A 17,137-nucleotide genomic window follows, 5' to 3' on the forward strand; every position below is an offset into this window, starting at 1 on the left:
GTTGTCCTCTGAAGCATCTTGATCGGAGCCTCACATAACCCTCTAAACATCAGATTAAGATTCCAGGAGGGGCAAACTCTCCTCACCAGAGGATGCAAATTCTTTGCCCCCGGAGAAAACGTATGATATCCGGATGTGTCGACAGAGAATAACCCTGCACCATACCTCGGAGATAGCTCAGAGCTGTTACCTGAAGAGAGTTGACCAAACTTTCCTCAAGAAAGGACAAAATATGTGATACAGTAGCTTGAAGAGACCGCACCCCCGTTAACCATACACCAGGACTCGAAGATTTTCCAAATTCGCACGTACACTAAAGATGTGGAAGTTCACCTGGCCTGTAACAAAGTTGTAATTTCCACTTTGTGGTACCCCTTCCGTCTCAAATGCTGCCTCTCAAAAGCCAAGTCATGAGACAAAAGTGAGCCGCCTGCTCCAAAAATATCGGGCCCTGATGAAGAAGATTCAGCAGATGACTAAGCCACAGCGGTCCGTCTTCAGCCATGTTGACCAGATCTGAGAACCATGGATGTTGTGGCCACTCTGGAGGCACCAACACCATGTCGCCTGGATGCTTCTCTATCCATCTCAACACCTTGCTACTATTTATTTATTTAGAAATCACTTTTCAACATTTCTAAGCAATTCACAAAGGCACATTCATAGATTACTTCACAAAAAAACATCATAAATCAAAAAAATAAACAACCAATCAAACAATAGTTCAAATAAAACATAAGACATAAAACATAATACCACTGTCCAACTAGCTCTTTGTTATTACTGAGAGAATTGAGACTTACTAAGGACTATCTATTAAATATACGTAATAAAAGCCTGCTCAAATAGGAATGACTTCACCATTTTTCTAAAGGCTGTTAATGCTGCTTTGCTCTTTATTTGTAATGGAAGAGTGTTCCAGAGGGTTGGCCCCTGAGTATAAAACAAGCGTTCTCTCGACTCATCTAGGCGAACTAGCTTAAATGAAGGGATATCTAAATGAATTTGAGAAACTGAACGCAAGGTTCACACTGGGCAATATAGTTTTAAAGCTGCATTTTCGTTATATGAGGCAATGCCTTTGATTCTTTTAAACACTAGAGTTAGTATTTTAGATTTTATTCTCGAAGAAATGGGTTACCAATAATGTTTGACCAGATAATGTGTGATGTGGTAGAAGGTTGGAATTCACTCAATAATTCTTACAGCTGAATTCTGAATATATTGCAGGGCTCGTAAGGTGTTTTGAGGTAGGCCTAAATAGACAAATTGCAATAATCCACTGCTGATATCACAAGGGAATGAATGACTGTTTCCAAATTAGAGTCATTAAGAAAAGGTTGCATTCTCCTTAACATTTGTAACTTGAAATATGAGTTTCAGACTACTTTTTAAATTTGTGGAGGAAGGGTTAATCTCATATCTATCATTATCCCTATATTTCTTACTTCTTCAAAAATATTGTTTTTCCTTCCACATTCAGTGTCTTGGGAATATAGTTCGAAGGGCATGCAGGGAAAGAAGATCCTGAAGCCATGGGAGAACCAGAGCATAGATGCCCTCCGCTCCGTACTCCTTCGCCGACTATAAAACCGGAACATTTTGCCGTGTGGTCATATGAGGAAAACCCCACTTTTCGCGAATGAGCTGCATCGCCTTCTCTAACAGCTCCCACTCTCCAGGGTCCAATGCTCTGCAACTCAGAAAATCTGCCCGCACACTGCTCACCCCAGCAATGTGGGATGCTGCTATCTTCTCCAAGTGCTGTCCGACCAGAGAATAAATTCCTGAGCAACCGACAGACTCTTGTTTCCTCCCTACCGGTTGATACAGGCCACCGCCGTTGCATTGTTCGATAGGATTCACACTGACCAACTTTGCAACCTTGGCAGAAAGGCAAGTAAAGCGAATTGCACCCGCCCTCATCTCTAATTGTTTGATAGGCCAAAAAGCCTCTGCCTTGGACCACCAATCCTACATCGACTGATCTTGATACACTGCTCCCCACCCAAAAGGCTGGCACTGGTGGTATCACCCAATCCTGAACCTCCAATTCCAAACCACGCTCCAGACTAGACCAAAGAAGCCCCCCCCCCACCCGACACTGACGTGGTTGCCTGAGATTCCAAAATGGCTGCCGTTCCCGCACCAACAGGGAGAGAGGCCCCCAGCCTGCCACGAACCCTGACGAGACCAAGCAGCACCCACACTAGCTCCCTGTGAATTGGAAGTGGTGACAGGCCGCTTTGAAGGGCCTTTGCCACCCAAAATGCAAGCCGCACACAGACTGGCTCTGTTAAGCTGCGATCAGGAAGTCCCGCAAGAGCGGCAGGCTGAGCCGCACGCCATCCCACACGTGGTCGGGATAGCAAGCAGTGACCATTTGCTCTGTCACTCTCAGCGCCGCCGCTCGCCCTGCCGCGCTGCTAAAGCAAAGAAACCCCTGGGGAAATACCCGCAGGAAACAGGAACACATCGCTACAAACCCCCTTACTTCTACTTCATTTTTTTTTTTTTAAATAAACTTTAACCACCCCGACAAGAAACAGCAGAGAAAGAGACAACTGGTATAGTTTCCTGCTCCAGGCTGAAACTGCAGAGCTGTTAGCGGGATTCAAGCCGTTTCATGAAGGGGAAGAATCTGGACCACCAGATTTACAACCCATGGGCCCTTGGACCGAGTGTACAAAAGAGTCACCAACCCCCAGCTCCTCCACCTCAGACTGGGGGGGGGGGGGGGGGGGGATGGCCCCACCAGGACCTCAAAACCCCCAGGAGGAAAATGTTTTTTTCTTTTCTTCTATCCCTTCCCCCCTCTTTTCTTTTAAAACACCAAAACTGCAGGTTTTGCACCTCTACCATCTGCTGGAGACAGAGAAATACTGAGGGACTGCAGGTGGCACACTGAGTTATGTAACAGTGCCTCAGTTTTGTTCTCTGTCTCCATCTGCTGGCGGGGAGGCAAAACCCAGGAGCCTGGACTGATCTGGGTACGTACAGGGAACACGGCACTTACATGTCTTGTTTCCCAGAGTGGCCGCAGGGAATCTTGCCCTTCTTATATAGGAAGTACAGCACCGCTCCGAGGACAGCAATGGCCAGGATACACACAATGATGGCTACGATCAGCACGCCCTTGCTCTCTTCTCGCTTTCGCTCTGCCAAAAGCAAGGACTGCTGGTTATCAGATGTCAGAGCAGGATCCGTCCTGCCTCCAGGCGCTCTGGAAGAGGGCGACAGGGGCAGGGATACAGACTGAAAGAACAATGCTGCACGCTAGAGGGGAAGGGGGTGCAGAGCCCACAGGGGCGGGCACTGCCGCATACCAGGGGCAGGGGCGCAGAGCACAGGAGCAGTTCCATACACCACAGAGGAAAGGATGGAGAGCCCATTGGGGTGGCAGCGGTGTACAGAGGCAAAAGGCGCCCATGGCAGGAGCAGAGCCGCATACCAAAAGCAAAGGAACAGACTGCAGGGGCAAGGGAGCAGAGCCTTGAGCAGTAAGTGACAGCAAGTGAGGGGGCTTCCTGGGAAGAAAGCAGCAGTGAGGGGGGGTGGGGTGACCATGAGGGAAGAGACAGGCACTGGTGGTCTTTGTAGGGAGAGACAGGCAGTGATGGGTGTTCTCGCTGTGGTAAAGTACTAACCTTTTTGGATAGGTCCCACTAATTGAGAGGGAAGAGAAGACAGAAAGAAGCGAATACAGGTGAGAGGGTTCCCTCTCTGTTAACTGCTGATCACCATAAAAATGCAGGAGAAGGGGTCACTGTCTGTACACCTGAAGGCTTGGGAGGGCCATAGGGAGCTGCGGGCTTGTGGCTTAGGCTGGCTGCATCTTAGCAAGGATGCTGGGCACAATTTTCAAACGGGATCCCTGGGTGTCCAGAGAGGTTAACAGCACGCTTGAGGCTCGAACAGAAGGCACAGTTTTAGCTGAACCAGGAAGAGGGAGCACAGTTAGGTCGGGGGAGTATACATCAGGGGTACAGCATTTTTAAATCTGCATGCGCTGTTTTACCGCCCTCCATCTGCGTTGTGTCGTAAAGGGCACACATGCCCGGCAACTGTGCGGGCTGCTCACACACACCCCCTTTACAAGCGTGCGTCACTGCCTGCCTGCAAATGTACAGGGGGAAGAGTGGATGCAGCAGGGACGGGGGGGGGGGGAACTGTGCACACAGAAATAACCGCACGCCTCCGAGAGCATCTGCAGAGAGCTAATGGCAGTCCACTTTCAGCCCGGTTAAGTCCAGCAAAAGGGAAATCGGGTGCATCTAACCGGCTAAAGCTGCAGCTGAACATCTGGGCTAAAGCTGAATGCACAGATCTGTGTGCTCAGATTTAAGGCTGCCTTTTGGACAACCACACTAAATCTCAAAGGCCCACCCCCTCCATCCTTCTCGTGCTCAGCTAAATTTGTGCAGGTAGAGATTTTCCCTGCGGAGATCCAGCCTGGCAAAGGAGGAATTCTGAAGAAGTAAGATTTCCCTGGTAAAACCTGGTTTTAGCAAAGTAAATCTTTTAAAATATTGACCCCCCTCCCACTCCCCCTCTATATGTCCTGGCTGCTTGCTCTTCTTTGGATCTTAATTCAATAAGGACAGTGACTGCATGTGTGCACGGGTACTGTGTATATATGTAACCGTGTTTGTATGTACATATGTGACTGCGTGCTCCTGCTTTTACACATTTTTTGTGTGTGCTTAGTGACTGTATATTTTACAGGCCTCTCTACCAGGGAGCACACACTTTACTCCTTTCAAAGGTGTGTCAGGAAGCGGGTAGGGTGCTCTCAAGCCGGTTTACCTGTGTTGTTGGCAGTAGGGTGAGTTGTTACAGTCACTGAGGGGAAACAAAAAGAAAGAGCAATTTAGGGCCACTTTAAATGTATTTTATACTGTTACACACATGCAGATAAGCATACAGATCTACATTTACACATTCACACATGCATTTCTAACTGAAATTTCTTTTCCTACCATAGATAACAATAAGACTTGCCATACTGGGTCAGATTAAGGGTCCATCAGGCCCAGTATCCTGTTTTCAACAGTGGCCAATCCAGATCCCAAGTACCTGGCAGGATCCCAAGGGGTCGATAGATTCCAAGCTGCTTATCCCAAGAATAAGCAGTGGATTTCTGCAACTCTACCTTAGTAATGGTTTATGGACTTTTCCTCCGGGAACTTGTCCAAACCTTTTTTAAATGCAGCTACACTAATAGCTTTCACCACATCCTCTGGCAATGAATTCCAGATCTTAATTATGCATGCAGTAAAAAGATAATTTATCTTATTAGTTTTAAACGTATTACCCAGTAACTTCATTGTGTGTGCCCTGGTCTTTGTACATTTTGAAAGAATAAACAACTGATTAATGTTTACTCATTCCACTCCACTCATTAGTTTATAGATCTCTATCATATCTCCCCTCAGCCATCTCTTCTCCAAGCTGAAGAGCCCTAACCTCTTTAGCCTTTCCTAATAGGGGAATTGTTTTATCTTGAGATGAGGTAACCAGAACTGCACACAATACTCCAGATGAGGTCACACCATGGAGTGATACAGGGGCATTCTGATGTTCTCTGTTTTATTCTCCATTCCCTTCCTAATAATCCCTAGCATTCTATTTGCCTTCGCTGCTCCTGCTGCTGCACAGTGAGCAGAAGATTTCAATGCATTATCAATGATGACACCTAGATCCTTTTCCTGAATGGTGACTCCTAATGTGGAACCTTGCATTATGTAACTATAATTTGGGTTACTCTTCTCTAAGTGCATCTCTTTGCACTTGTCCACATTAAATTTCATTTGCCATTTGCCTGCCCAGTCTCCCAGTTTTGCAAGGTCCTCTTGCAATTTCTCACAATCCTCTTGTGATTTAAAACCTTCGCATAATTTTGTGTCATCTGCAAATTTGATCACCTCACTCGTTGTTCCCATTTCCAGGTCATTTATAAATATATTAAAAAGCAGTAGTCCCAGAACAGATCCCTGGGGCCCTCCACTATTCACTGTTTCCCATTGGGAACATTTACCATTTAGCCTCTACTCTCTGTTTTCTATCTTTTAACCAGCGGGCAGTCCACAATAGGATACTGCCCCCTAACCCATTACTTTTTACATTTCCTAAGAAGTCTCTCATGAGGGACTTTGTCAAATGCTTTTGGAAATCCAGATATCAACTATATCAGCAGGCTCACCTTTATCCACATCTTTATTTTACGTCCTCAAAAAATGTAGCAAATTTGTGAGGTAAGACTTCCCTTGGCTAAATCCATGTTGGCTTGTCCCATTAAACTATGCTTATCTAAATGTTCAGCAATTTTTTTCTTTATGAGTTCCTACCATTTTGCCTGGCACAGACGTCAGACTCACTGATCTGTAGTTTCCCTGGATCACCCCTTGATCCCTTTTTAAAAATTGGCGTTACATTGGCAACCCTCCAGTCTTCAGGTACCAAAATGATGTTATTGATAGTTTACAAATTTTCAATAGCAGGTCTGCAATTTAAAGTTCAATCTATTGATTCTCAAACAAAAAAAAAAGTTTAAATATAGCTTGAACAGCTGTGAGAAAGTGATAAAATGGTTTGTCATTTAAACAGAATTGCTCTTGGCGGTGATAGCCTGGAGAAGAGGAGTAATGGTGGTTGGGGGTGGCATATTGCAGGAGTGACGACAGCAACAGGGAAGTGGAAGACAGCGGTGGCCCAGGAGGAAAGTAGGGGGAGGAGTCATGACAGTGGTATTGGGGGGGAGAGGATGAAGAGCAGAGACAGTGACAGTAGTGGCTAGGGGGAGGGGAGAGCAGTCATGTGGTGACAGGGATAGGGGGAGAAGAGGAACAATAGCAGAGGCCTGAATGGGAGAGGGGAGACGTGATGGCGACGGCCTGGGGGGGGGGGGGGGGTGTGAGGAGTAATGATAGCAGGCCGGGAAGGGTGGTAAGTGGAAGGAGTGATGATGATGGCCGGGGGAGGGAATTGAGAGTGGAGGGGCAGGGGCATGCGAGTCATGCCTGTCTATAATTCTGGAAGGTTCCTTTCAAATTTAACTAAGAAATTTAGGTTGCAAGACGGGATTCATTAAGTACAATAATTCTTTGCTTAAAATAACAACCCTAAACCTTGCAGTACTGTGGGCTTGCTCCACTTGTGCACATCTCCAGCGGACACCCAGGATGCGAGCGTCATCCTGCCGGCACTGCTGAATGATGCCACCCACAGCAGCCTGCTGTACTGGCACCCAGCCTACCTGTCCCATGCTCAGATACTCACCCTCCTGCAGCCTGATGAGCTCCTCACTGCTGCCCAGGCTGTTTCTGGCATAGCACATGACACCCGACCTCAGCAGCTCCTGCGTAACCTGGACACTCAGCTCACTGGACACTTGGTGAGTTTCTCTTTTGTGCAGCTGCAAGACAAAAAGTAATTTGGAAAACAAAAAAAGGCAAAAAAAAAACCCCCAACAAAATCAGAACCATGAAAAACTAAGGGGAGAATTGGGGGAGTGGGGAAACAGAGTGCGGCATGGGGAAGGAGTGACAGGGAAACGGGAGAAGAAATGGCAAAAAGGGCGGGGAAGGTAAAACCTAGAAGAAAAAGCAGGAGAAGGAAAGAAGGGGAGAGTGGACATGGAAGGTGGGGTTTGCTATCCTGTAACTTAACCCACTTGACAGAGCAATGCTTGCAGCAAAAGAGAAAGCATTTTATAGGTTTCCAGAATGAATTGCATTAACTCAAGGCTCTTGCGAGTTGAACCTTAGCTTGTATTCGCTTCACTGGATGGCAGGCGAGGAACACATGCTCTTGTTAGGTTCCTGTTTATTTTAGTTGATGGGTTTATTGTATTGGCTACCTGTGCATTATAGGGTAGATTTTAAAAGTTGCGCGTGGGCGTACATGTGTGCATGCTACCCACCGCGCACACACGTACGCCCAATTTTATAACATCCGGGGTCAGCGCGCACAAGAGGGTGCACAATTGTGCAACTTGCATGCACCGAGCCGCACTGCCTTCCTCTGTTCCCTCCCCACTAATTTTACCTTCCCACCCCTTCCCTAACCTTTCCCCCCCCCCAGCCCTACTCTAACCTCCCCCCCGACTCGTCTTGCCTTTTGCGCCTGCCTCTGGGCAGGCGTAAGTTATGCGCGCCAGCAGCCTGCCGGCGCGCGATCCTCTGACACAGAGGCAATGGCCGCTATGTCGGAAGCCTCTGGCCCCGCCCCCGGACCGCCCTTTTGTAACGCCCCGGGACTAACACGCGTCCCGGGGCTTTACACGTGTTGCCGGGCTTTTTAAAATAGGCCCGGTGAGTGTAACCCCTTTAAAATCCAGCCCTATTTGTTTTACTATATAATTTAGGAACTGTGATGTAACATTGAATTGCACTCTATTAATTGCTGTTTATTTATGAATTGAGCTTGTATTTTAACCGTAAACCACCTAGTTGTGTTTTTTTTACCATAAGCAGTCTAACAAATATAATAATAATAATAATATCCCATAACAGAAGTCCCTCGTGGCACCTATGAGAGTATATAATATACTATAAGAGCTTATTTGTTTATTTAGTAAATGCAAATTCACAAAGCCAAGCCATGGCCTTCTTGTTAGCTGAACCCAAAGTTATTGATCCACTGCTGAGTTTGACGAGGGGACGCTCCTCCAGAACGTATTATATAGTTTGACGAGGGGACACTCCTCCAGAACGTATTATATAGTTTGTCGAGGGGACGCTCCTCCAGAACGTATTATATAGTTTGACGAGGGGACGCTCCTCCAGAACGTATTATATAGTTTGTCGAGGGGACGCTCCTCCAGAACGTATTATATAGTTTGACGAGGGGACGCTACTCCAGAACGTATTATATAGTTTGTCGAGGGGACGCTCCTCCAGAACGTATTATATAGTTTGTCGAGGGGACGCTCCTCCAGAACGTATTATATAGTTTGACGAGGGGACGCTCCTCCAGAACGTATTATATAGTTTGACGAGGGGAAGCTCCTCCAGAACGTATTATATAGTTTGACGAGGGGACGCTGCTCCAGAACGTATTATATAGTTTGACGAGGGGACGCTCCTCCAGAACGTATTATATAGTTTGACGAGGGGACGCTCCTCCAGAACGTATTATATAGTTTGACGAGGGGACGCTCCTCCAGAACGTATTATATAGTTTGTCGAGGGGCCGCTCCTCCAGAACGTATTATATAGTTTGACGAGGGGACGCTCCTCCAGAACGTATTATATAGTTTGACGAGGGGACGCTCCTCCAGAACGTATTATATAGTTTGACGAGGGGCCGCTCCTCCAGAACGTATTATATAGTTTGACGAGGGGCCGCTCCTCCAGAACGTATTATATAGTTTGACGAGGGGCCGCTCCTCCAGAACGTATTATATAGTTTTGACGAGGGGACGCTCCTCCAGAACGTATTATATAGTCTGACGAGGGGGACGCTCCTCCAGAACGTATTATATAGTCTGACGAGGGGACGCTCCTCCAGAACGTATTATATAGTCTGACGAGGGGACGCTCCTCCAGAACGTATTATATAGTCTGACGAGGGGACGCTCCTCCAGAACGTATTATATAGTCTGACGAGGGGACGCTCCTCCAGAACGTATTATATAGTCTGACGAGGGGACGCTCCTCCAGAACGTATTATATAGTCTGACGAGGGGACGCTCCTCCAGAACGTATTATATAGTCTGACGAGGGGACGCTCCTCCAGAACGTATTATATAGTCTGACGAGGGGACCGCTCCTCCAGAACGTATTATATAGTTTGACGAGGGGGACGCTCCTCCAGAACGTATTATATAGTTTGACGAGGGGCCGCTCCTCCAGAACGTATTATATAGTTTGACGAGGGGACGCTCCTCCAGAACGTATTATATAGTTTGTGCACAATGATTTACTTGAGGCCCAGTGATAGAGGCTCGGGGCTGCGTATCGGGCATTCGCCTCCTGTTAATTCAAAAGTAGATGAAAGGGCTATGACCCAAGGACCCGGTTTATGACTTCCTGTGATTCCAATCCTTGATGCAAGGACAGTATCTGCAGCCAGAGATCCTGGCTGGGAGGCTGCTCCGTACAGGGCACCACGAGGAAAGATGGGCCTTAGGTGCATTAAGCAGGTCACTGTAAGGTGACGCAGTGTATGGGCCATCGTCGCAAGGACAGGAATCCAGGGGAGGGAGTTGCACAGAGGTTAACACTTGCGAAATTAATGGTCCTGTTCAGCTTGGTGTCAGCAGACGTGCATGCGAGGATCTCTTGCCAGACAGGTACTCTGATGCCGAGTACGACAGGGAGAGAGTTCTGACGGGCCTTAGCAACATCTTCTCGTGCCGAGCCAGCAAGCCTGGCTAGCAGATCGTTTTAGGAGGTTGACTTTTGCTGCTGTTCCCTTTAGGTGTTCTCCCAAAGGTCAGGGTTCAGTCCATAAACACTCCCAAGAATGTTGGGCAGGGATCAGTGCTCTGGCAACCCATGCAGATGTCCAATTCCTTTTTTTTGGCACTGGTGCTGTAGAAGTGGGAAACCCTGTATAAAATTTTGCCTGGGCTCAGCATGGGCCACCATATGATGTAACACAGGGCTTCGCAAACCTGTCCTGGGGGACCCCCAGCCCAGTCGGGTTTTCGGGATATCCAGAATGAATATGCATGAGATAAATGTGATTACCATGGAGGACTCAGCTATGCAATTTACCTCATGCATATTCGTTGTGGATATCCTGAAAACTCGACTGGCTGGGGGGTCCCCCAGGACAGGTTTGGGAAGCCCTGGAATAACAGGTCCGTCAGCTTTGTCACATCTTCATTCAGGATCTGCCTCCATAGACAGAAAAGAGGAAGCTCGAATGCCACAGCAACATCAGACATAAATGAATTTGCAAGATGTGATTTCTGATAAGTAAATTGTATATATAAGCTGAAAAAAGCTGTGGCCAGCCCTGTAACCATTGGTCTTTCTCCCTCCTTGCACTTATCCCCGTTGTGAAGCACATTGGCGTTCAAGGACCACGTGGCACACAGAGGGTAGTGCAAAGGATGGATAGCTCGTTGCCAGCATGAGGTCTTTGCCAGGTATTGGACTAGCACATAACTTTTCACACAGGCCACTTCTTCAGGCGTGGCTTTGAGCGGATAACTCCTGTGGTAGTAGTGGTTCAGCTACAGGTGAGCCTGAGGTCTGAGCTGTTTCAGAAATTCTGGAAAGATGTATCATAGCCAGCAAACATTGCCACGTTTCAGGCCACACAGAACATTTTTCCCGTGTAATTGAAAGGCTTCAGGGCTATTGGATTCCATGAGTTGCTTCTAAGAACATAAGAAATTGCCATGCTGGGTCAGACAAGGGTCCATCAAGCCCAGCATCCTGTTTCCAACAGAGGCCAAAACCAGGCCACAAGAACCTGGCAATTACCCAAACACAAAGAAGATCCATGCTACTGATGCAATAATAGAAGTGGCTATTCCCTAAGTAAACTTGTTTAATAGCCATTAATGGACTTCTTCCTCCAAGAACTTATCCAAACCTTTTTGAACCGAGCTGCACTAACCACATCCTCTGGCAACAAATTCCAGAGCTTAATTGTGCTTTGAGTGATAAACGGGGAACTTTAAGTACTTTGTCAGTGTCTGAATGTATTCAAATAAAAAAACTATTTTCAAAGGGATATCTACGAGTGTATATGAGACATCCCTCGTAGCACCTACGAGTGTATATTATAGTCCATATAAGAGAACCTCTCACAGTGCCTACAAGTGTATATTATATACTATGTTAAACGGTGATGTTCTTTTAACATCGGTATAAAAAAGCTTCAAATAAATAAATAAATAAATAAAAGACGCGTCCCTTGTGGCACCTATGAACATATAATTATTCCATATGAGATATCTCTCGTAGCGCCTACAAGTGTACATTATATAGGAAGAGAAACCCATACCACACTGCCATTGACACTCCATGTGATCTCAGGAGCTGGGTGTCCGAAGGCCTCACAGGTCACATTAATCACATCGTTCACCAACACCCACAGCGAGTGATGCTTCACCGAGACTAGAGGTGGCCCTGAGGAGAAACATATAGCTGGTCATAACTCTGACCCCTTTCCCAGAGAAGAAATACAGCGCCAGGCAGAACTCTGACCTTCCCTGAGCAATAACGCAGAACAGATCACAAACCTCTGACCTTGATCTGAAGAAACACAGAATCTGACAGTAGATAAGAATCGAGTTCCGCCCAGCTTCACTCCTAGTGCAATGACTTCCTCACAACTAGGAATCCTCTATCCAGGCTTTCTTGAATTCCATTACCATTTTCATAAAAGGAAACATTGAGCCACTCACAGCTCCAACATCTCACCTGGGGAAAAACAGAGCCATCACAACTCCAAAACAAGCCCGGAATTATGCCCTACGAGGGGCAGGAAGCTTCTGCCCCTGACAGCCGCACACCGGTCAGATTTCAGGACATCCCAGAGGAATATACATGAGACAGATCTGCACACATTAGAGGCAGTGCATGGAAATCTCCCTCATGCACATTCATCAGAGGTGTCCTGAAAATCTGACCGATGTGCAACCCTCAGGGACTGGAGGTTCCTCACCCCCCTGTCCTAATTAAAAACAGAGCCAGGAAAACAGCTCCGGTTCCTAACGTCACTGCAAGTCAGAGACGCAGTACCTGCTAGCAGCCATCGTCACCCAAAGCTCCCTTACAGCACCCGCAAGTGCCCACCTGTCGCTCCTGTCGATCCCTACCTTTCACCACAATGGTTACCCCTTTGCTGGCATTCAGTCCTGGTACACCTGGCACCGTCGCCACGCAGCTGTAGTGGCCGCGGACTTGAAATCCACGCTGCTGAGGTGAGCAAAGGACCAGTGCAATGACTTCCCCCTTCTGTATTGAGGGAGAAGCAAGAAACAGAAGAGCTCGGCGTGATCAACCAGTGGTGGCTTTCTCTGGCCACCTCTCTCCCCCTTACCTACCCCAGGAAGCCCTGCCAGGATCCTTTGCATGCGAGGGCTGGAAGAGAAACTTCCTCCAAGAACGAAGAAGTCAATAGTCAAAGGCTTTCTCCGGCTAACGTCTGGAGTTAGTCCGGAGGAAAAACCAAGACCTGAATCTTCCTCCCCGCCCGCCAACGAGTGGATTCCTTTTGTGACAGGAAATGGATCTGGATAAAAATAGGCGGGATGCCGGAGGCGCTTTGGATGCAGGAATACGTTTTAGCAGTGGGAGCGCACGGATCGAGCGGCAGCTCCAGCTAAAGTTACGCACATAAGTCTGGTGGAAAAAACCCAGGTAAAGCTTACCACTGGAACTTTAGCGGAGGAGATTCAGCGAATAAAGTAACACATAACTTTATCCACAGAAACTTGCTTCCTTGACAGCTCTCTGAATATAGACCTTGAACCGCTGCTTTCAGGGACAACTGGGCCATCCCGCATTCCTTCCAGGAACTAAGCAAACACCTCAGCAGGCAGCCTGTGCCTGCGACTGCCAGGACCAGAAACTGGAAAAGGAGTCTGCTCCAGTCAAAAAAAAAGAGGACCTTTATCTGAGAGTCCTGAGGACAGAGGGCAGGGAATGTCCTGACGTGGGGCATTGTTTACAAGGAGCCACCTGGGGTTAGCTGGCAGGGCAGGTCCGGATGCGGGAATATGTTTGGGTAAATGCTAGTAGTTATGACCTGTGGGTTCAGCGGAGGGGCAGCAGGAATCTGGACTGCTGCCTGGATGAAGCTTATAGCGTCTTTACCCATTGCCAATGGAAAGGCTAAAGGTCCGGGAGCCCATCGCACTGCAGTGAATAGTCGCATTGTCTCCAAGACTCAACTCCACAGGGCTCTCAGGCCACATCTGAATGGCATCCAGATCTACAAAACACAGGATAAGGCTGAGTCTCTACAAGAGCCTCCCTCCCTGGATAGGAAGGCTGAGACTCTGCAGGGCCCCTTCCTCCCTGGTATAAGGCTGAATCTCTGCAGAGCCTCCCCTCCCTGCATATAAGGCTGAGTCTCTACAAAGCTAACTGTCTAAAACGATCATAAGTTGCCTCTTTTTTTTAATCCCTGTTAAAATTTACTTTATTCATAAATCATGTACATTTTTAGTTTTGTATATTTTTATAATTCAGAGACAAAGACCTCAGAACTGGTAAAAGGGGTCTGATTGACCTCTAATTTTCAAACTAGTAAGTTCAATCACTGGTCTTTATTGTCTCCTATTTTTTAATTTAAAGTAAAAATGCAATTGTTTCAGACATTTTATTTTTTTAAGAGTCTTTGTATTGCAGGTATCCCATCTGACAAAACGCCAGTATCTCAGCGAGTTTGTAAATGATATTATGTCACAATTTATGTTATCCACCAGTGATGTGCGGCACTGACTTCTTACAGCAAAGAAAAAAATCACAACAAGTTTAGATAAGTGCTTTTGGCGGTTACTTGGAGCACAGATTTGTTGATCAACAGTAATACTGCAACAAGTTTAGAACCTTGCTACTTTGTGATGTCGGGCTGGTTTCTGAAACCACAACACATTCCATTCACAAGCTTGAAGATATAAAGATTATGGGCTTACAATGAGAGCATAAGTCGCCGGATAATACAGCTGTGACACATTACCGGTGCAAGTTGCCGTGACATCGGCATTTTTTGTCAAGCCGGACATTCCATAATAGAAGTCCTTTGGTATCATTTCCTGAAGGAAGTGGGAGAAACATTTGTGGATAACATAAATTGTGACATAATATCGTTACAACTCGCTGAGATACTGGCGTTTTTGTCAGACGGGATACCCTGCAATACAAAGACCTTAAAAAAAAGTCTGAAACAATTGCATTTTTACTTTAAATTAAAAAATAGGAGACAAAGACCAGTGATTGAACTTACTGGTTTGAAAATTAGAGGTCAATCAGACCCCTTTTACCAGTTCTGAGGTCTTTGTCTCTGAATTATAAAAATGTACAAAAATAAAAATTTACATGAATTATGAATAAAGTCGAATTTTAACAGCAATTAAAAAAAAGAGGTAACTTATGATCGTTTTAGATAGTCAGCTTTGTATGGACTTTAATTGGATACTAACTGTTCCCTTTTGTGCAGTGTTGATTTAATATAAGGCTAAGTCTCTACAGCCCCCTCCCTCCCTAGATATAAGGCTGAGTCTCTGCAGCCCCCTCCCTCCCTGGATATAAGGCTGAGTCTCTGCAGGCACCTCCCTCCCTGGATATAAGGCTGAGTCTCTACAGCCCCCTCCTCTCTGGATATAAGGCTGAGTCTCTACAGCCCTCTCCCTCTCTGGATATAAGGCTGAGTCTCTACACCCTCTCCTCCCTGGATATAAGCGAGTCTCTGCAGCCCCCTCCTTCTCTGGATATAAGGCCGAGTCTCTGCAGCCCCCTCCCTCCTGGATATAAGGCTGAGTCTTTGCAGCCCCCTCCCTCCCTGGATATAAGGCTGAGTCTCTGCAGCCCCCTCCCTCTCTGGATATAAGGCTGAGTCTCTACAGCCCCCTCCCTCTCTGGATATAAGGCTGAGTCTCTACAGCCTCCTCCCTCTCTGGATATAAGGCTGAGTCTCTGCAGCCTCCCCCCTCTCTGGATATAAGGCTGAGTCTCTGCAGCCCCCTCTCTCTGGATATAAGGCTGATTCTCTGCAGGCACCTCCCTCCCTGGATATAAGGCTGAGTCTCTACAGCCCCTCTCTCTCTGGATATAAGGCTGAGTCTCTACAGCCCTCTCCCTCCCTGGATATAAGGCTGAGTCTCTGCAGCCCCCTCCTTCTCTGGATATAAGGCTGAGTCTCTGCAGCCCCCTCCCTCCCTGGATATAAGGCTGAGTCTCTGCAGCCCCTCCCTCCCTGGATATAAGGCTGAGTCTCTGCAGCCCCCTCCCTCCCTGGATATAAGGCTGAGTCTCTACAGCCTCCTCCCTCTCTGGATATAAGGCTGATTCTCTGCAGGCACCCCTCCCTGGATATAAGGCTGAGTCTCTGCAGCCCCCTCCCTCCCTGGATATAAGGCTGAGTCTCTTACAGCCCCCTCCCTCCCTGGATATAAGGCGGAGTCTCTGCAGGCCCCTCCCTCCCTGGATATAAGGCTGCGTCTTTGCAGCCCCCTCCCTCCCTGGATAAGGCTGGCGTCTCTGCAGTCCCCCCCCCCTTTCCATTGTGGGTGGTTGCTCACAGTTTACAGAGAGCATGGTGTCAGCCTGCAAGGAAACACCGGAGTTGAAGTCTAGTGCCCGGCAGCGGTAGTGGACACTCTCATTTCTTCTGACACTCTCAAGGATCAGCAGCCCATCACTGGCCTCTATCTCCTCCTCCATCTCCGCTCCATCCACAGGATCCTCCTAAGAAGAATGGCTGAGCTGTCAGTATGTGCCTCTGCCTGCGTACATTACAGGTATAACTGTCTGTGAGCCTGAACGCCACGGCGAATGCAAGATAAAGCGTGCTTCTGTGTGCATACGTTACACGTATTCCTATCTGTGAGCCTGCGTGCCACGGCGAATGCAAGATAAAGCGTGCTTCTGTGTGCATACGTTACACGTATAACCTGTCTGTGAGCCTGCGCGCCACGGCAAATGCAAGATAAAGCGTGCTTCTGTGTGCATACTTACACGTATACCTGTCTGTGAGCCTGCGCCACACGGCAAATGCAAGATAAAGCGTGCTTCTGTGTGCATACGTTACACGTATACCTGTCTGTGAGCTGCGCACCAAGGCAAATGCAAGATAAAGCGTGCTTCTGTGTGCATACGTTACACGTATACCTGTCTGTGAGCCTGCGCGCCACGGCAAATGCAAGATAAAGCGTGCTTCTGTGTGCATACGTTACACGTATACCTGTCTGTGAGCCTGCGCGCCAAGGCAATGCAAGATAAAGCGTGCTCTGTGTGCATACGTTACACGTATACCTGTCTGTGAGCCTGCGCGCCACGGCAAATGCAAGATAAAGCGTGATTCTGTGTGCATACGTTACACGTATACCTGTCTGTGAGCCTGCGCGCCAAGGCAAATGCAAGATAAAGCGTGCTTCTGTGTGCATACGTTACACGTATACCTGTCTGGAGCCTGCGCGCCAAGGCAATGCAAGATAACGTGATCTGTG

At 47.5% G+C, this 17,137-nt stretch overlaps 1 protein-coding gene across 1 annotated transcript in view; it reads right to left on the bottom strand.

Annotated features, from left to right (window-relative positions):
* The window catches only part of LOC115074287 (cell surface glycoprotein MUC18-like), a 29,286-nt gene extending 15,501 nt beyond the window's left edge, over nucleotides 1-13,785 (bottom strand). The window contains exons 1-7 of the mRNA XM_029573605.1: nucleotides 13,714-13,785; nucleotides 12,782-12,920; nucleotides 11,965-12,089; nucleotides 7,279-7,414; nucleotides 4,807-4,842; nucleotides 3,648-3,665; nucleotides 3,017-3,158 (exon numbers count right to left, since the gene is read on the bottom strand). Of these exons, the coding sequence (XP_029429465.1) occupies nucleotides 3,017-3,158; nucleotides 3,648-3,665; nucleotides 4,807-4,842; nucleotides 7,279-7,414; nucleotides 11,965-12,089; nucleotides 12,782-12,920; nucleotides 13,714-13,785 (668 nt within the window). The remainder of the gene's footprint in view (nucleotides 1-3,016; nucleotides 3,159-3,647; nucleotides 3,666-4,806; nucleotides 4,843-7,278; nucleotides 7,415-11,964; nucleotides 12,090-12,781; nucleotides 12,921-13,713) is intronic.
* Nucleotides 13,786-17,137: the final 3,352 nt, after the last annotated feature.

This window comes from Rhinatrema bivittatum, chromosome 12 (genome assembly GCF_901001135.1).
Source record: "Rhinatrema bivittatum chromosome 12, aRhiBiv1.1, whole genome shotgun sequence".
In the NCBI taxonomy this organism is placed as follows: domain Eukaryota; kingdom Metazoa; phylum Chordata; class Amphibia; order Gymnophiona; family Rhinatrematidae; genus Rhinatrema; species Rhinatrema bivittatum.